This window comes from Nelumbo lutea, chromosome 1, assembly GCF_056320005.1.
Source record: "Nelumbo lutea isolate HS-2025 chromosome 1, American lotus-T2T, whole genome shotgun sequence".
Taxonomy (NCBI): Eukaryota; Viridiplantae; Streptophyta; class Magnoliopsida; order Proteales; family Nelumbonaceae; genus Nelumbo; species Nelumbo lutea.
This window is the reverse complement of record NC_142684.1, coordinates 27,798,558-27,814,175: the sequence shown is the minus strand read 5'-3', so window position 1 is coordinate 27,814,175 and position 15,618 is coordinate 27,798,558. Positions and strand designations below refer to the sequence as shown.

The 15,618-nt window shown below is 44.1% G+C and overlaps 1 protein-coding gene across 1 annotated transcript; it reads right to left on the bottom strand.

Annotated features, from left to right (window-relative positions):
- Window positions 1-12,960: 12,960 nt before the first annotated feature.
- On the bottom strand, window positions 12,961-13,869 carry LOC148874079 (uncharacterized). Its single transcript, XM_088955511.1, has one exon. It carries the CDS (start codon window positions 13,867-13,869, stop codon window positions 12,961-12,963), a length of 909 nt encoding a protein of 302 aa, XP_088811637.1.
- Between the last annotated feature and the right edge of the window lie 1,749 nt (window positions 13,870-15,618).

The following is a 15,618-nucleotide window of genomic DNA, read 5'->3' as shown; positions in this document are numbered from 1 at the left end:
AATTTTGACAAAATCCCAACCCTAACCTGTTCAAATTGCATCCCTACTCATAACGATTCGATATCTCACTTAGCATTTACAGCTGATGTGGAGCATCATCTAGGGCCATTCACAAGTCTGAACAAACTGACCAAAAACCAAACCGATCTGATCTAACCCAACTGGTTGATTTCCTAAGACTATCAATCGGTTTCGGTTTATGAATTTGAACAACCCAACTGATTGGTTTAATTGTGATTTTCAAATTTAAAAATCGAAACCAAACTAAACTGAACCGATTTTGATTACTTTTTAGTAATTTAATACAAGTTAATAGGTTTAGCTGTAAAAGGCTATTATTATAAGCCTTCTCTCTAGGAACATGAGCTATATATTGAAACAACTCCTTGAAATTGAATTCAACCTCCCAAGCTAAGGAACAAAAGCAACTATTTCAACCACCCAACTCACTCTTTGTACCTGGTATAAATTTGACTCGAATTCGTGCAACTGGGTTGGTATCACTTGCAACGGTGCAACAATGGCTAAGTGACCAAAATATATCTCCCCAACAAGGGTTTTACTGGTTACAGGCTATATTTGGTTTGAATGAAAATGTAAGAAAAGGAAGGGAAAGATAAGAAAACTCATATAAGGTTTTTAAAAGTTTTCCTACCTTTTCTTTCCTTTCCCTACTTTTTCCTTCAAACCAAATATAGCCTTAGAGCTTAACACACTCGTCCATCTTAACATCCTCTCATTCACCCACAACTTCTCACAAGTCGATCCCTTTTCGACTCTTCAACGTTGTTCTCTCATCTCTCTCAACCTCTCTCACAACTCCTTCATTAGTTCCATTTGAACTTAAGGAGAGTAGGAATGAACAATAGACTGACCTGATCAAATCGATAAACCGATCTTTCAAGATTGAGTCAATTTTCTCTTATGATTAACCGGTTTACCAAAATGTTCAGATAATCCAAATTAATTTATAACATTTATATGGACCATACGCTGCAATTAGTAGAGTTTCCACATTCAGTATCAATTTAGCAACATTCAAATACACATGCTTGGGTGTCTCCCTGGGGAAATACAGATAAAGGGTGGTAAGAAAACATTCTGTATTGCATTTTTTTAATACGAAATATGTAAATAATTCATGGAAAACATATAATATGCAAATAAGTCTGAATTTCAAAATCTGGAATCAACCTGTAATGAATTTTTATTTTTATATATTTAAAATTTTAAAATCTATTTATCTTTGTATGTATGAATATAAATAAAATATCATACCCATATTTATAAGTAAAATGTGTTATTTTTTATTTTTTATTTCAAATTTGTAAACGAAAGTTTATTAGTTGACCACTTTTACTTTATTGCATTTATTTCACCAATTTTTTCTCATATTCCCTATTCTTGGTTCTGACGTGTACAATGGTTACGAAACTAACCTGTTTACTCATGATTGGGTTACGTAGCCCGTTGTGTTTGTAGCAAATCCAGAGCAATCTTACTTGTGCCTAAATTCATCTACTAACTAACTATGGCTGGAACTGGAAGTGTGTCACATTTACTGGGCCAGTTGCAGGATGGATGACTAATGAAGCCCAACAAGAAGGAAAACGAAGTCTATGTGTAACTTGATCCAGGCCCAACTACAAGGAAAACGAAGTCTATGTGTAACTTGATCCAGGCCCAACTACAAATACAAATATGTAGTGTTAAAACTTAAAACCTTGTATTTTGTATTTTTTTGTATTGTATATATTTGTATTTTTATCCTTTTCAATCTCAGTTTGACAAAGGTACAAATACAAATATGTACAATACAAATACATAGACTTCAAAAAAATACCCTACATATTTGTATTTGTACTCCCTCCAAACTGAGCCTGGAAAGAGTACAAATATAAATATGTAGAGTGCAAAACCTTGTATTTTGTATTATTTTGTATGTGTTTGCATTGTATATTTGTCTCTTTCCAAACTGAGCCTAAAGAATTTCAAGCTTGTGAACCCTTAGGCTATGTTTGATTTGAAGGAAAAAGTGGGGAAAGGAAAGGAAACGTAGACCTATACAAGGTTAGTAAAGATTTCCCTACACTTCCCTTCCTTTCCCTAATTTTTCCTTCAAACCAAACACAACCTTAGATAACATTATCCCATTTGTTTATTTTACTTGAATTTGAAGTTACTTTATTCTCCAAGAATTTGTAATCCAATTTGTGTGAGTTTCTATTATCCCCTTCCTCTAGAGATTTATTCTTATATGAAAAGTTGTGTTATTTGTTTATAGCATGATTACTGAAGTCTTATAATATGTTGTTGTTTGCTTCTACCCAGTGGTGGCAATTGGGCAAGTTGGGTTGGGTTTGGTTTAAGTTGAACTTCAATCCAATCCATATAACCCGCCAATCCATTAATGATCCAGTTATATAATTAAATGGGTTGGGGTTTAACCCAAACCTGCTTAACCCAGTCCAACCCACTCAAACTCATTAATCTTATATTTATGGACTTAAGAAATAAACTAACTCTCTTTTAACAAATAAGTTGGTCATAGCTTGGTGATAATAGGTAGTTACTATTCACACAAGTGGTGAAAGTTCAAATCACATTATATGCATGTTATTTTAAAACAAGCAACAAAGTTATTTGACTATGTTTGGATTTCGGGTTTAACCGAACCACTTAGGTTCAAACCAGTCAAACCATTTAGATCTAGATCAGTTCGATCGGACCAGACCAGTCCAGCCAATGGTGGATTGACTTGGACCAGCCCATATTTTAAAACAAGCAGCAAAGTTATTTGACTATGTTTGGATTTCGGGTTTGACCGAACCACTTAGGTTCAAACCGGTCGAACCATTTAGATCTAGATCAGTTCGACCAGACCGGACCAGTCCAGCCAATGGTGGATTGACTTGGACCAGCCCATATTAGGTTTGTGCATGGGTTTACGACTAAACAAATTAACTTGAAGCGGGTCAATGTGAGTAAATTGGGTCAGTCCTGATTCATATCGGGTCATGTGGATATTGGTTGGAGCATACGATCCAGACTGGGCAAAGATCACGAACACTGAACCATCCCAACTAGAGCCGTTTTGGATTCGGGTCAACTTGGATCGCTTCAAACCGATCGGGTTGGGATGTGTGGTTGTTGGTTGGACCAGACATTCCAAATCGAGCAAAGCAAGTGGTACCGAACCATCCCACTTGGGGTATATTTGGATCTAGGTCGACCTGTGTTGGATCAGGTCGAGCTGCGTTGAATTGGTTCGGACTCGGGTTAAATTGATTTGGATTTATGTTGGGTGAAGTGTGTTGATTCAAGACAAAACTAAATTTAGTAAAATAATTAATAGAAAATTAATGCATTAATTGTAAATTATTTAATTTAAATGAAAAAAATAAAAAAAAAGGTTAAGGAATGAATACTTGTGTCTGTAATGGTTAACCCAATGGTTATCTACAACCCAACCCAACCCATTTAAATGGGCAGGTTGGTTGATAGATTGATCACACGACCTGCCAAGTAAATGGGTGGGTTGGATGGGTTAGATACTGGGTGGGTTGGGTGGGTTCAACGGGGTTGTGTGAAAAATTGTCACCCCTATCTACCCTGATAGAGATAGAGATGTGATATGGTGATATCTATACATACTTTTGGAGTTTCTTTTATTTGAAAGGCCGGAAGTTGAGCAGTAGAGGATAATGAAATCCACTAACAATCATGAAGATATTTACATAGATTTTATAGTGCTTCAACAATCAATATAGTTTACATTTGAATGGCCAATCACCTCAAGGTGATTGGACCGTTTGATATGTATACATACGTTTGAATGTACATGGCTAAATGCATAATCAAAATTATGTTTCTACTTCTTCTCTAAGGATCTGTTTGGTTTACAGATTGTAGCAAAATTGGAATTGGAATCAAAATCAAAATCTTTTGGAATTGGAATTGGAATCATAATCACCTATTCCTGATGTCTATTTGGTTCAATCAGGAATCAGAATCAGATTCTAATTGTTGTTATTTGGTTCATTGGGAGTTGAAATTAGAATCAATTGAAATTTTTCAATTTTGTATTAGTCTAGTTATTATTTTGTTATTACTTCATTAATATTTTATGAATACATTATTATTATTTTACTAGCATTTTGTTATTATTTGTAAGCAGTGTTTATTATTATTATTATTATTATTATTATTATTATTATTATTATTATTATTATTATTATTATTATTATTATTATTGTTGTTGTTGTTGTTGTTGTTGTTGTTGTTGTTGTTGTTGTTGTTGTTGTTGTTGTTGTTATACATTATTATTATTTTACTAGCAATTTGTTATTATTTGTAAGCAGTGTTTATTATTATTATTATTATTATTATTATTATTATTATTATTATTATTATTATTATTATTGTTGTTGTTGTTGTTGTTGTTGTTGTTATTATTTTTTCCTCTCTCCCCTATGGGCCCACCCCTTTCCTTTCTCTCTTTCTCCTTGTCACTCCCTCTCCTCTCCTCTCGTATCTCCGCCCAATCTCCCTCCCTGATTTTTACCCCACAATCTTCTCCTCCTCCCCCACCATCATTCTTCCCCTTCCATTTTTGGTTTTCCATTTCTTCCTTTCCCTCCATCTATGCCCCCCACTAGGAGTGGATTTGAATTGAATCGAATATCTGGCTATTTGAGCTCAACCCAGTCATAAATTATCAGGCCCGAGCTCGAGCTCAGTTCGAACTAGAAACTTGAGCTCAAGCTTGGCTCGAGTCAAAAGCTCGAAAGTTTGAGCTCGACTTGGCTCGAGCTTGACTGCCTCTGATTATAGGTCTCCCTTAGCTGATGAGGTGCCAAGCCGAGGTCTCCTTGTCAATTGAGGTGCCGAGTTGAGATCTCCCTTAGTTGTCAAGGTGTCGAGCCGAGGTCTCCCTCAGTAGTTAAGGTGTCGAGCTAAGGTCTCCTTCAGTAGCCATGTCGAGGTGACACCCTACGTACATATACTCGACTAGGCTCGCTAGCCTCACAAGCCAAGTTGTATTAAGCTCAAGCTCGGCTTAATTAGCAAGCATACCCATATGTTAGGCCTAAATTCGTCTCGAAGCTCGATTTAGACTGAGCCGAGCTCGAACAGCTTGGCTTATGGCCACCCCTACTTGTCATAATTATTGAACTAAGCTACTAGAAATGGTCATATTGAGTTATGCCTTGGTTATCAATCCAAAGTATAATCAAATTTGGATACACTTAAGTTTGGAATATCTAAGAGGTATTTAAAATATGTTCAAGGGCAATCATGAGCCAAGCCGGACTAGGACTGGGTTGGGTTTAGCACTAATGGTAAGGGCTTTAAGCTAAGCTTGAGCCCAACCTGATATGCAGCCTAGACCTAAATTGCAAGCATAGGCTCAACCCTACTAGCTTTATGGTCCTAAGGAGTAATGACTTTGGGCCCATGACATCAAATAGTAAAAATTTAATTATTTAAAATTTTAAAATAAATAACATGTAATACATACAAAAATAGTTCGCAAGCCAAAGCTCAATTGGGTTGAGCTAGGCTTTAGGTCTATGGCACAAAAAATAAGATAAAAAGCCTTGTTAAATTTCTAGGCTTGATTTAGTTTGGCTTACCTATCCTTTTATAGATGAAAGTAGGGCATTCATTCCCATTCTTGAGCAATGTGGGACTTGAACCAACACTAAATATTTAGTGCGACCATTGAGTGTTTACCAAGTCCCACATTGCTTAGACTATATTTGGTTTGAAGGAAAATGTAGGGAAAGGTAGGAAAACCAATGCAAGATTTGTATAAGTTTCCCTACCTTTTCCAACATTTTCCTTCAAATCAAGCACAACCTTAGGCTTCGTTTGATTTGTGGGAAGATTTGGGTGAGATGGGATGGAACGGGAAAGTGAGAAATTTAATCTTTCCATTGTTTGGTTATACACAAAAGAAAATAGTGGGAAAAGTGGTCAATTCTACTCTAAATCCGGCTGCACCAATGATGTTTTCCAAGAGCATATTACCAGCAACAATGAACGCAATGAACTTTCCCAATTCCACTAAGATAAGAAAAGGGCCCGCCTACGATGGGGTTTCTATGGCCAATTCAGTGTAAATGTGTAACAAAAAATAGAGCAATGCAGAAATATAAGAAGAGGCATAAGATAATACAACGGAAGGGCCTGCATGGTTGTGAGCTTCTTGGCCAATGAGAACAATTCTCATACTTGAATTAACTAAAGTATGGACATATGTGTCATTCATGAATATTTATTTATATGTCAAAATAAAACACAACTTTATAGAAAATAGTAAACATTTAATATAAAATAAAATATATTTGTGTATAAATAATATAGATATATGATGCCGCTCAATCCAAGGTAGTGCATGAACCGAGGATGGCAATCAGATAGTCATTTCTGGCAGGTCGGGCCGAGCTTCAAGGACGATGACGCGCTTCAAGACCTGTGATCAAGAAAGAAGTCAGAGGCCCGAGGAATTATCCCTGGATAAGTACTCCAACGCTCAAGTCAGTAAGAGGAGGTGGATGGTCGAGCCGGGCTATAAGGATGCTAGCCCGGGCTAATTAGTAGTATGGGTGTTAGAAGTTGGGAGAGTCCCTTACCTTGAGCATGGAGTACCTTTTTATAGCTAGAGGGTCCGTATCCTGATCGGAGTAGGTTTCTAGGGAAATCGGGACAGAGTTCCCCGCCAAGGTTACAGGGGGTAGAGTCCTACTCCTCGGTGGAGTTGTCTTCCCATCCCTATCCGCTAGGTGGGCCTATCTGTGAGGGGCATGGCTGACGTGGTCAGTAGGATCACAGTAATGCCATAGCTCAGTCGGACGGTGCCAATGTGGACAAGCTGTAATAGATGGCCATGGGCCTCTAGGCCAACTCAGCCATGTCTCCAACATCACTCCCCTAGTTCCGAAGCCGAGGGACAAGATTCCCTAGGTTCGTTGCCCAGTTGAGGAACTTCCGAGCATGCGTATCATCTGTGTCGTGTTGGTCGTTGCCGAGGAGTACTCCGATTGCCGGCTGCATAACTTAAATGAGAACCGAAATTTTGGTTCTCAAACCATTTCCCAATTTCTACTATCGAGGAGAGGGAGTGCTTGGCCAAACTGCTGCGTGGCCTTGTGGCCACAAGCTGCCTAGCCGAGGATCTGTGTCGAAGGCTGGACCGGTACTATGGGTCTCCACGTTGAAGGTTGGACCGGTACTGTAGCTGAACCGATGCAATTAATGGGCACAACCACTTCCTATCAAGAGTGCCGCTTCGATTTCTGAGGCTTCCTGTCGTACATTATTGGTTGCGTCGATTGGCCTTCCAAGGCATTTTTAGAGGTGCTTCATCTGCACCATTGATCTCTACTCGGTCTATGGCCCTAATGGTTATAAAAGGGAAGAGGGGGGCCTATCCTCAGTATTGCTTGCAAGAGTGTGTTTTGGCATTCACTGCTCAGTAGATTCGTCGGTCATATAGTTAGGCAAATAGCTCGGTAGGTAGCTCGACGGATAGCTCGGTAGCTTTTGCTCTTCAGCTTCATAAATTGTCCGGTATGTCCTCTTCATCTCGTCGGTCCTCTTCCTCATCCGGATCCTCCAGTAGTTCTGGTTCCAACTCTTCTCACGGCTCGACCTACGAGCCTGAGTTGAGAGATTTCGTGGTTGCCGAAGTTGAGGAGGCCGAGGCTGGTCCCTCCTGGATGGAAGTGGAGCTTCCTCTTTGGGTAGGTCGCCGGTTCGGTACCACACTCTGCGTCTTGGCGGCCGAGGATATGTCTCAGATCTGAGCTACATACACCATTCCCGCGGAATACCAAATGAGGTGTTCACTGCCCGGGGAGATGGCCACTGATGCTCAGCCTGGTGAGCTATGTGTTTATGAGCATAGCTTGGAGGCTAGGCTGAGGTTTCTATTGAGCGAGGGGTTCGTCGAGGTGCTAAACTGGTACAGGGTGTTGCCGGTGCAACTGATGCAGAACTCCTTTTGGTTTTTGCTCAGCCTTATTTCCTACTATGTTGTTCACAATATCAAACTAACCCTAGGGATGGTGAGCTTTATGCTCCAACTGAAACACCACTAGTAGTGGTAGTATTATTTCTCCATCCGGCAGAATATTCGATCGTTGGTTGGGGCCCCTTCTTTTGTGAAGCACTAGAAGGAGTTGTTCTTCTTTGTGCGCATCCCCGGGGTCTCCTTTTTCCAACCGAGCTGCAAGGGCCGAGGATGACTCTTCCGCAGTCCCAATGGTCGGTGCTTACTTGGGAGGAGAGGTCGGCCCTGAGCATGATCCACGAAATTGATGTTATCACATACACATGCTCAGAGATGCTGATGCTCATCGGGCTGATGGAAAAGGGTGGTCTGTCTGTTTCCTTTACTTTTGTTTGCCGAGTTAAATTTACCTTGCATGCTTTGTACTTACCATGGGTATCCTGTGTTACAGGTGTGAGTATGGCTAGCAAGGAAGAGATTGTTCGCCATATGAAGGCACTCCGACAAAGGCAAGAATGAGCCAATGTGCAACCAAAGGCTCGTCCCGAGGTAGAAGAGCGGCCACGATACGCGGATAGGGCAACTCGTCGACAAAGAAGGGTTCGACAGGAGAGGCCGAGGAGGATGATGTTGTCATGGTTGACCCTGAAGGGGTCCACCATTCTGCAGGTGCATCGGTAACTAAGGCATGCAGCAGCTCGGGTCTATACATGCCGAGGTGGTCAGTTCGTGTGGATGATAATTTGGAGACATTTGGGATTCCCGAGCAGTTACTACAGGGAATCATGACAATGTCATTAGCTCGGGAATCGGTTGGGGTCGGTAGCAGAGCCTTGGAGTGTGTGCTATTGCAATCTGTTACCCAGGTAAATCCTTTTCTTCTTATTCCTTGTGTTTTGCTCTCCTTTTCAGTATACTTATCATGTTTCATCTGTAGAATGCTTGTGCGGCGGTCACGCTAGTTGATCATTTCCGAGACCTTCGATCATCGTACAAGAAGGAACACTCTGAGTACTTGTGGTAGAAGGCCCAGTTAGCCGAGCTTCAGGCTGCTGGGGAGCAGTTGGTCACGCTGGAGAGGGAGGTGGCCAAGCTAAAGGTGTAGTTGGCCGAGCAAGCTTAGTCTTGTATGGGAGCTAAAGTGAGAGATTTCCGAGCTTAAGGTTGGGCGAGATAGGTTGAGGCAGGAGGCCACTGAGGAAGTAGTCAATGAGTACAAGGCACCGAAGGAGATGCAGCTGCGTATGGACGAGTATGTCGAGGCTTCCTTCACGGTTGAGTTCATTCTTTTCCAACGAAGGATCCCTCACCGCCACCCGGAGTTGGCCATTGAGTCGCAAGGCTGGGATGCCTTTGATCCAAATTCTCCGCAAGGGTTCGCCAAGGGAGCTGAAGATGAGGCCAAAGCCGTTGACAGTGATGTTGACTCAGCCTCTGATGATTGATCAGCTGCCTCCTATGTTTTTCTTTTTTTGGGCTCGGTATGCCGAGCCTTAAACGATGTAATGAACGATTTAGTTGAATGTTAATGTTTCTTTATTTGATCATGTGTTGCTATACTTGTGCCTCTTTTTCCAGCCGAAGCTTGTCTGACTGGGTTGTTGTGTGTGTCGAGCTGGCCTATGCTTCTATCTTGTGCGGTTTTGTTGATCGGAGTGTGGTCGATCATGCTATTGCGTGGACCGGGGTCGATTGTGCCTTGGGCGGCCTCTTTGTACTTCGTGATTTTAGTTCGTCAACCGAGGTATAGTTGGCCAAGGTATAGCCGACCGAGGTATAGTTGGCCGAGGTATAGCTGACTTGGCTATGCCTCAGCGTCCCCAGTCTTGTGTCAACAGAGGTGTAGTTGGCCAAGGTGTAGCAGGCCGAGCTATGCCTCGACGTCCCCATTCCTGTGCTGGTCGAGGTGTCGTTGTTTGAGATCTTTCGGTTCCTGATCTCTCAGCCATGGGATGCTTAGTTTTTGGTCTTGGGAGCCTTCGGGACCCTTCTGGAGCTAGCCATTTCCCAACTAGCTCAGCTATTAAGTCGGCGGTTGTGCAAAGTCCCTCAACCGCCCTTAGGCCTTGGCGGGCGGGGGCGTTCTTCCTCCACGTTTAAGCTCAGTCATTAGTAGTCGAGTTGGGTAGCTTGGTCGGCAGTGCGCTGCCGAGCTGGGCGTGATGGGCTCAATCATTTGGGGATCGGCGGAGTCAGCTCAGTTGCCAGTGCGGCTTAGCATGTTCATGTGTGGTGTGTGCGGTAGGCGTGGGCGTGCCTCTGGGTCGAAGATGTAGCTTAAAATGAGACTTTTATTGCTTGTAAGTCTACTGGTAGTACATCTTGAGGTTTCCTGAGTTCTAATTCCTCGGTATCGATCAACCTTCAAGGTCTTCAAGTCTATAAGTACTCGGTCCAAGGACTCTGGTGACCCTGTACGGCCCTTCCATGTTCGGTCTGAGTTTTCCTTCTCTTGGTGTGAAGACTATATCTATGCATAGAACGAAGTCGTCTGTCTTGAATTCGTGTCTTTTTACCTTAGAATCATAATGTCATGCCATCTTCTGTTGTTGTGCAACCATCTTCACATGTGCTCAGTCCTCAGCTTTTTCTACTAGGTCCAATTCTGCACATAGATCTTCGTCATTCTGCCCCTCATTGAAGAGCTCGGTCTAAAGGGTTGGGGAACTTATTTCCATGGGGATCATGGCTTTGGCACCGTAGGTCAGACTGAAAGGGGTCTCTCTAGTGGCTATTTGTGGGGTTGTTCTGTAGGCCTAGTGAATGCTCGGTAGCTCATCAACCCACCTTCCCTTGGCCTGATCTAGGCGTGTTTTTAGGCCGTGTAGCAGGATGGGATTGGTTACCTTGGTCTGTTCGTTGCTCTAAGGTTGGTGTACTGCGGTAGTCCAATGATCAATCCTTAGGTCGGCATAGAGGGCCTCAAACTTCTTGCCGATGAACTATGTTCCATTGTCTGTGATGAGCACACACGGGATACTGAAGCGACAGACAATTCCCTGCCAAAGGAAGTTTCAAGCATTGTGAGCGGTGATGAATGCCAGAGTTTTGACTTCTACCCACTTCATGAAGTAGTTCACTGCTACGAGAAGGAACTTCTTCTACGCAATCGTGGTAGGGAAGGGGCCAAGGATGTCCATTTTTCATTGGGATAACGGCTATGGGTTGGCGATCGGCTTCAAAGCAGTCGTAGCCTGGTGATGGAGATTAGAGTGACGTTGGAAACTATCGCACTTCCGAACTAATTGGGCGGTATCTTTCTTCATTGTCGGCCAGAAGTACCCTTGTCGGAGCACCTTATGGGCTAGTGTGCGCGCACCGGGGTGATCTCCGCAAATGCCCTCATGTATCTCCCTAAGGACATAGTTTGCTTCGGTTAGGGGGAGGCACTTCAAGTATGGAAGCGTGTGGGAATGGCGATAGAGTTGACTTTGTATTAGGCAGTACCTGACTGCTCTGTGTTGAAGCCTTTTCGCTTCTACTCGATCCTCTAGGGAAGTGCCCTCTCAAAGATACCCGGTTATGGGGTCCATCCAAGATGAGCCATGTTGCACTGGAAGGATGAGGATGGTTGATGGTGCGATGCTCAGCTGGGCCAATGTGTCTAACCGAACAACTGAGTGAAGGTCGGTCTGCGGTGAGCTGGCGAGCTTTGAAAGGGCGTCGGCTCAGGCGTTCTCAGCTTGAGGGATCTGTTGGATGTCGAAATGTTCGAGCTGCTGAATGAGTTCCTGCACCTTCTGTAGATAGCTTTCCATAGAGGGAGTCTGAGCCTCAAACTGGCCATGGATTACGTTGACCACGAGTTGTGAGTCACTGAAGGCCTCGATCTGTCATGCCCCGAGGTCTGAAGCAAGGCGAAACCAGCAATCAGGGCGTCATATTCGACCTCATTATTGGATGCTTTGAACTCAAACTTGAGGGCGTGTTCCAAGACAACGTCGTTTGGGCCGAGGAAGATAAGGCTGGGGCCGTTGCTATGCGGGTTTGATGAGCCATCTACATGGAGGGTCCATGCTGGGGGCAGTAGGGCCGGTTCCTCAATGGTAAATGTACATTCTATGATGATATTTGCCAAGGCCTGGGCTTTGATCACCGGCTGGGGTGCATACTCGATTTTGAATTCACTTAGCTCCACACTCCACTTGACTAGGCGGCTTGACACTTCCAGTCTTTGTAGCACCTGCATAAGGGGCTAGTTAGTGAGTACTCAAACGCTGTGGGCCTGGAAGCAGGGTATGAGTTTTCTGGCTGTGGTGACGAGGGTCAAAGCCAACTTTTCAAGATTAGAGTACTGGGTCTCTACACCACTGAGCACCTTGCTAGTGTTGTAGATCGGCCTCTGTACCCGGTCCTCTTGCCGGAAATTTTGAGGCCAAAGGACATTACCTTGTAGTAGTACAGGCTGTGGTCAGTGATAAAGGTCGTTTGCTCTTGGTCGTCCGGGTCCATCCAGGTCTGGTTGTAGCCTGAGAAGGCATCCATGAAGCTTAAGAGCTCATGTTCTGCTGTTGCGTCGACGAGCTGGTCGATCCTCGGTAGGGGAAAGCTGTCTTTGGGATAGGACTCATTCTGGTTGGTGAAGTCGATACAGATTCTCCACTTTCCATTGGCCTTCTTCACCATCACTACGTTGGCCAACCAATCGGGGTATTTGACTTCCCTAATGAACTCGGCGTTGAGCAACTTCTGTACTTCATTCATGATTACTTGTCACCGCTCTGTGGCGAAGTTTCTCTTCTTCTACTTCATAGGTCGGTAACAGGGGTTGACATTCAGCCGATGTGTGATAAATTTGGAATCGATCCCAGGTATGTCCTTTGCCGACCAAGCAAATACATTGGCGTTATTCCTTATTAGTCATACAAGTTCCTCTCGGAGGTGGTCACCTAGCAGGGAGCCAACTTGGACTGTCTTTTCAGGATCATCATCAAATAGGGGGACTAGACGAGGTCTTCCACAGGTCGGCCATGCTGTACCTTTACTTCGTCACGTAGGTCATATGCTTCTGCCATCAATGTCTTGGTCGTTGGACGTGGTCCTTGGTAGGATAGCTGATAGCAGTGTTGCACTATTTTCTGGTCTTGACAAACCACCCCTATGCCATACTTGGTTGGAAATTTCATGGTGAGGTGGTACGTTGAGACTACGACTTGTAGGGCATTGAGGGTCGGCCTGCCAATGATCACGTTGTAAGAGGAGGGGCAATGCACCACAATGAAGTCTACCATGGTCGTCACATCGCCATCTCCGATCAAGAGGGGAAGAGTTATCCTCCCAGTGGGCTGGAGGGACTCTCCTGAAAATCCCATCAAGGGAGTGCTAACTAGTGTAAGTTGTTCTCTGTCAGTGCCGAGCTTTTCAAATGCATCTTCAAACAATACGTCGACAGAACTCCCTGTGTCGACTAGGATCCACCGTAGCTCAAAGTTGGCCACTTTGGCTGTGATGACCAAGGAGTCATCGTGCGCTGTCTGGACCCCTCGGAGGTCATTGTCAGTGAAGGTGATTGATGTGTCGCGCCTCTTCCCGTGACCTCGGTCGTCGATCTTGCATAGTCGAGCATATCTTTTCCGTCCCAAGCTGCTTTCCTCTCCGGCGGTGGCTCCTCCTGATATCATGTGGATGATGCCAGCTAGGGGGCCTCGGGGCGGGGGTTGCTGAGCTTCGTCCGCTCTTCGTTCCTCTTGAGCTGGCTTCTCCTTTCTATCTATGAAGCCACTGAGATAACCGCACCTAATCAGATCTTTGATATGGTTGCGCAGGTTAAAATAGTTCTTCGTGTTGTGGTCGTGGACCTTGTGGAACTTGCAATATTTGTCTCGGTTCCTCTTATTACTTTTCGTCTTCATCTTCTCGGGCCACCTGACGTAGTTGCGGTCACGGATTTGCATCAGAATTTCAGACCGCAAAATATTAAGTGGCGTGAAATTCCGATAAGTCGGTGGAGGGGTGTGAGGTCTATGGTCAATTCAGTGATCTTGTCTCTTGTGGTCTTTGTTTGACCTCTCGGACTTTCGCTCGTCGATCTCTTTCCTTTTTTTTGTCAGGCTTCTCATCTTCATCTTTGAGATGCGCCTAGGCCTCTTCAGTGTTGATATACTTCTGCACATGGCTCATTAGCACGACAACGTCTAAGGAGGAATCTTGGAGATGGAGAAGTTAAATGGGGAAGGGCGGAGTTCGTGTTGTATGGCCGCCACCACAACTGATTAATTTAAGTCCTTGACTTGGAGTGCTTCTTTATTGAACCTCGCTAGGTAATATTTGAGGGACTCTGCCTTCCTCTATCAAACCTGCATAAGGCTAGCAGAAGTTTTCCAATGCTTCTGACTAGTTGTGAACTGTGCCAGGAACTGAGTCTCTAGTTGGGCCCATGATGTTATAGACCTCGGCGAAAGGGAGGAGTATCATGCCAAGGCTAGGCCCTATAGTGTGGTTACAAGGGATTTGCACATTAGTCCATTTGACGCACCATGTAGCACATCTAGTCTTTGAACGCCACAACATGGTCAAAAGGGTCAGAGTTCCCGTCATACTTGTCGAATTCGGGGGCTCGTCATTTGACATGGGGTATCTCGTCCACTATGTCCTGGATGAAGGGTGCGCTTTAACTCTTCTAGACGTTGCCAGAGCTCTTTAATTTCAGCATCTCTTTTGTTCAAGGTTGTAGTGTGTATGGCCTCCCTCTTAGGTCGTGTGGGGTGATCCTTGACCGAACTTAACTCAACAACAAAGACTACGAAGGGTGGCGTCCTTTTTTCGAGACTTTGTTTAGCGGGGATGCGCACTGACTGGTGTGTCTGGCTATGGTAGTCCCTTCCACGGGAACGGGCTTTCGGGTCCTATCTTGCCTCATACACTCAGACCGCTCTCCCCTTACATCTGACTAGCGCGCTTTGGGGTCCTCGGTCTGAGGGTCGTCCTTTGTGTGCATCGGGGTGTGAGGGGAGACAGCTCGGTTGGGTGGCGTAGTATACCCTAGTGTCTACATGAATTTGAAGGTCTTACTAACCTTTTCTTGCATGGCTCGAAATTGCACTACTATGGCCGAAGGTTGTAGGACTTCTTGGTGCGAGGAGTCATGGTGTCGGTTCTCCCGAGACGGGGAATGGCCAACTGATCTTTCAAACTAGTTTTTAGACATCTTAATCGCTTTCTTGATTGTGCGGTGAGGAATGAAAGATTTTCCAGAATGACTTTTTGTGCATTTCCCACAAACGGTTCCAATCTGATGCTGCTTAATCCGAGGTAGTGCACAAACTGAGGATGTCAATCAAATAGTCCTTGTTGGCAGGTCGGGGCCGAGCTTCAAGGACGAGGCCATGCTTCAAAACCTACAATCAAGGAAGAAGTCAAAGGCCCGAGGAATTATCCTCGGGTAAGTACTCCGATGCTCAAATCAGTCGGAGGTGGTGGATGGCCGGGCCGAAATATAGGGTTGTTGGTCCAAACTAATTAGTAGTATGGGTGTTAGAAGTTGGGAGAGTCCCTTACATTGAGCATGAAGTACTTTTTTATAGCCAAAGGGTCCCTATCTTAATCGGAGTAGGTTTCCAGGGAAATCGGGACAAAGTTCCCTACCGAAGTTACAAGGGGTA

Coding starts and splice junctions, on each gene's coding strand:
- LOC148874079 (XM_088955511.1), bottom strand. CDS start 13,869: ATGAAGACGAAAAGTAATAAGAGGAACCGAGACAAATATTGCAAGTTC.